We start from the raw sequence: 4,422 nt of genomic DNA, 5'->3' as shown, positions 1-4,422 counted from the left end.
ATATATATATATATATATATATATATTCATATATAATTTATATACATACATATTTATGTTTTCATATATATATATATATATATATATATATATATATATATATAACAAACCTATAATGATTATCGGAAACAGGTGTAAGTCAAATTTACTGCAATAAAGGAATATATAAGGACCAATGGTGGCGAACTATATCCTTGGACCCTGCTACAAGATTACGTGAAATTCTTTAGTAATATAGTAAATTTTTGTTAGCCTGGTGTATGAACAGATCTTATAAAGTATTTTGCCCAGATTGATAATCCCCCTTTACCTCTGTCCTGTTTTATCTATAATCTCCAGGACCATCGAAATGACTTCCTCAATATCACATGGAATAGCCTTGACAGAGCCTCTCTTTATGTACATACTCTACCATCCTACAGTTTCCATCAGTAGGAAAGCTGGCATATTCTATTGTCACTAGAGCTGTGCTCTATTAATAAACTTCAAATCATTGGCTCCCACTAATCTGGACATAACACTTTAGACCTACTTGACCCTTACACAAAGTCAATATATATCAGAGATTACTGTCACACAAATACATAACTCCATCAAATTGGTTATCTCCCCTTTTGCTCACTGCTGTTGCTGAAATACTACACCCTTCAGAATGCAGATTGTCTGTTCCACCATGTGTATGTAGCAGTTAATGTAAGAACTGATACTTCTAGGTTAAGTAAGACAACAATGTGGCCTGAACTGACCAATAGATGCTTAAATGCTCCCACCCAGAAACCATTTTAGATTCCTTTAATTCTGATACTAAATATCTGATGATGTAGACATTTTCTATGCTAATGAAACTTTATGTGGAGCTGAATCAAACTGTTATTAAATACATGTAACTCAAACACATTCTCTCTCTCTCTCTCTCTGTTTTTGAAGAAGCCAAATGAAAATCCATTAACAATGAGATAATGTTGCCTATGATTTATTTATTCAATAAACCCGTAACACTTAAATCTGGTGTCTTTTGACTTATTGCAGACAGTTTAAGTTTCATGAGAAGTTACTGTTATATATAAATAAGATAATTTGAATCCAAATAAATTTAACAAGAAATAAATGTAGTTCTTTTTTATAGCCAATTGGTATATTTGCACAAATGTGTTGACTAAATGACAGATTCATAAATGCCAAGATAATTATTCAAATACTTTGTCATGAGATGTAAAAGTTTACAAAGGAGTTCGAAATATAAAACCTACTCCAAATGACAAATAAATAAAAGAATATATATTTTAAAATATTGAAATTCAGTACATGGGCAGTAGATTGTCATTATGAGTTCATTCAGGATTAGTGATGTAATTAGATTAGTGTTGTAAGTGAATATATTGTACGGAACTAGTTATACATGAAAAGTTAATCTGCACTATAAATTGCCAAATATAAATAATACATTGATGATAGTAATCTGAGGAACTCTAAAAAAAGTAGATCTATAATCAAAGGTATTCCAACCATAGCCATCCCCCCTGTTGTCAGATGGATTCTCTAGGATTACATTATCCTATTTGCCTTGTTGAGATAATTTGTGAATGAGGGAGATTTGGCTACTAATTTAAGAGGTTCCTTCGTTGTTTCACTTTACTAATAGTATTTGTAAGTACTGTTGGTAGTGTAATTTTGTGTATTATTTCTTTTTACTTATTGAAGCAAACTTTCTCAGTGACTTAGTAAATTTTTATAGGATTATTTCATAAATTATTTGTGGAAACTTACTGATGCTTTATATATATATATATGTATATTTAATAAGCTTTTTGCTGTTATTTCTAGTTCTTGATGTTTTTCTTTTCAGCTTCCGGGAGATGTGGCTCAGTATCAACTGAGACCTCTACAAAATGCCAGTATCTGTATTGTAATTAGTGGCAAAGCTGAGGGAACCACAAGGTCGCTTGCGAACCCTCTGAAACTTCAACCAGGTTCTGTGTTTTTCATGTCTGCCAATGAAATTGTGACTTTAAAACTTGAAGTAGGTAGTATGCTCTTGTTCCGAGCTCATCCCAACCTATAAGTTGGTTATCTCTTGGAGCAGTGGGTTGGCTTATTTAGTAGGTCAGTGTTTATTATGATCTCCCGGCCACCCACTACTCGCCTTCTAAATGGTTAACTCCAAATATTAGTAGCTGTTAGAAGGATTGTAAATTTGTGAGGAGCAACTTGAAGAAAATGTTGTATTGAGCTTAACAGCTAATTAGACCACAAAACCCTCTTCTTAGCTCCTTATTGGTAACTATGTTTTGGTAACCGTGTGTATTGAAGTTGCTCACTACATTGGAAAGTTTCAACTTCATCTTTCACTTGTTCTCTCCCTCTCTTTCATATACATACACAAAAAACACATGCACCAAACATAAACTTTACTATATAATTTTTTGATAATATCCATTCATTTCAAGAATGTTCTCACTAGTTATTGTCTATCAATATTAAGAGGAATTCACATTGAGGTTTTGCTTTCTATGTAACTTAGTTTTGATGGGATTTTTTTTTTTTTTTCAAATTGGTATTTTCAATAGATTTTCATAATTTTTAAAAATTTCTTTTCAAGCTAAGAAAAAGTATGCTTTCAAGTTGTCTGTAATGGTTTTGCATCCACGGTAAAACATTCTACGTCTTCTGTGTATCTCTGCTTATTTGGAAGCTGATTTCTGTTACAAGTATGTTTTCTAATCACCAGACCTATTGAATTTTCATCATTGTCATTCAAAGATTTTCAGTTCTTTAGTATTAAGAAGTTTAAATCCAAATTTGTTATTAATTTTCATGAATTCTTTTTCTTTTCTATTATTATTATTTATCGAAATTGATCAAACAAAATTCAAATGTGAATCTCAAAAATTTATATTTAGTATAATTTATTGGAACTCGTCTATATCAAGTTGTGCTTTGTTAGATATATTTATAATTTCATGTGAACTTCCCACTGCACCAGTTAACCTTACTTTATATTCATTTTTAAATTAAAAGAATAACTGTTTGCCAGCTCAACTAGACATATTTCTTGGACATCTCAGTACAACAGCTGGTACCTGATATCTTGAGAAAATCTGCACATGAAATTTAGTTTAAGTTTAGGGTTTTATTTCTACTTGCTTTCATATTTTGCTGGCATATATATATATATGTTAATTATATCGTCAGAATATTTTCTTCTAAAATATACCTCAACTACCTGTTTCAAATGGGCCGAGGAATATGGTCAGAGCCATTCAGTACTGCTCTCTCTCTTTTATATATCGATATGGACACTATAGAATAGTTTAATTGTTCATCAGATGGAATATTTGAATAGGATTTCGTACATGTTGCGCTGAAATATTAAATTTTATTTTATTCAGTGTGATTTGCATTTCAAGTTCATTTTGCAAATTAATATTTTATTGTTCCAGTTACTTTGTTTCATTCACACAGACAGACACACACACACATACAGAAACATTTCAAAAAAGTTACCATTAGTAGACTAAACTTAATGAATACTACTCTATAGTTGTGTGTGGAAAAATAAGATAATATACCTGCAAGAATGTTTTGAACATTTTTTTCTACCAGAATTTATTTTTTCACAGACATTTTTGTATTCTTGTTGTTAGGTTTATAATGATTGACAGAAAAAGTCAAAAACTATTTTATTTTTAGTTTTTGTGTCTATTTTTTGAGAGCTATTAATTTCGTATTCTAGCTAATTTCTTATGTTGTTATTCCTCCGGAATGCTGCTTTTTCTGCCACTTCTATGAAGTTACTATTGTGAGAATATGTTAAAGTTTTGAAAAGAGAGGTTTAAAAAAAAAAAAAAAAAAAAACGCTTTGGAAAATGTTGATGTGCTATGTTGAACTTTCCAGTTGAATGATAATCCTTTATACACTAAGGAAATTATATCCTATTTTAGCTGGCTTTCAATTTGTTGACAGTGACTAAGGCTTTGATTAAGTTCAATTTTAGATTGCAGTCATCTCTGAACGTTTTGTTAATTTTGAACAAGTCTTTTATTACTTGACTTCTGTCAACTAAGTGTAACTCTCTTCAGAACATTTAATACTTTTTCTCTTCTTCCTGCTGCCTCCTTGTCCATGTCATCATTAATCCAAGTGCTGACAGGCACTTCCTTTTCTCCACTTCACTTTCAGTTGAGTGGAATTGGTAGAATTGTATATTTGGATTTAAACAAAACGATTAAAAGGTAAGCTGTAGCACTTAAAAAAAAAGGAAAAAAAAAAAAAAAAAATCCAATCTTTTGGTCTGTTCATCTATTTTTCTGTCAAATGGATGTTTCTCTCAAGCAAAATGTTGAATGAAATAGCTATGTAGCTAGTGTTTATGATTCTTCTGTGGTGAAACAATAAATATTTGGATTGAAATATAAACAAAC

At 30.6% G+C, this 4,422-nt stretch overlaps 1 protein-coding gene across 1 annotated transcript in view; it reads left to right on the top strand.

The window, feature by feature from the left end:
- Positions 1–4,421, top strand: part of LOC106868451 (mannose-6-phosphate isomerase) — a 50,557-nt gene extending 46,136 nt beyond the window's left edge. The window contains exon 8 of the mRNA XM_014913726.2: positions 1,847–4,421. Within this exon, the coding sequence (XP_014769212.1) occupies positions 1,847–2,062 (216 nt within the window). The 3' untranslated portion in view covers positions 2,063–4,421. The remainder of the gene's footprint in view (positions 1–1,846) is intronic.
- The last annotated feature ends 1 nt before the right edge of the window (position 4,422 follows it).

Source organism: Octopus bimaculoides, chromosome 3, assembly GCF_001194135.2.
Source record: "Octopus bimaculoides isolate UCB-OBI-ISO-001 chromosome 3, ASM119413v2, whole genome shotgun sequence".
Classification (NCBI taxonomy): domain Eukaryota; kingdom Metazoa; phylum Mollusca; class Cephalopoda; order Octopoda; family Octopodidae; genus Octopus; species Octopus bimaculoides.
The sequence above is the reverse complement of the archived record's forward strand: the minus strand, read 5'-3'. Positions and strand labels throughout refer to the sequence as shown.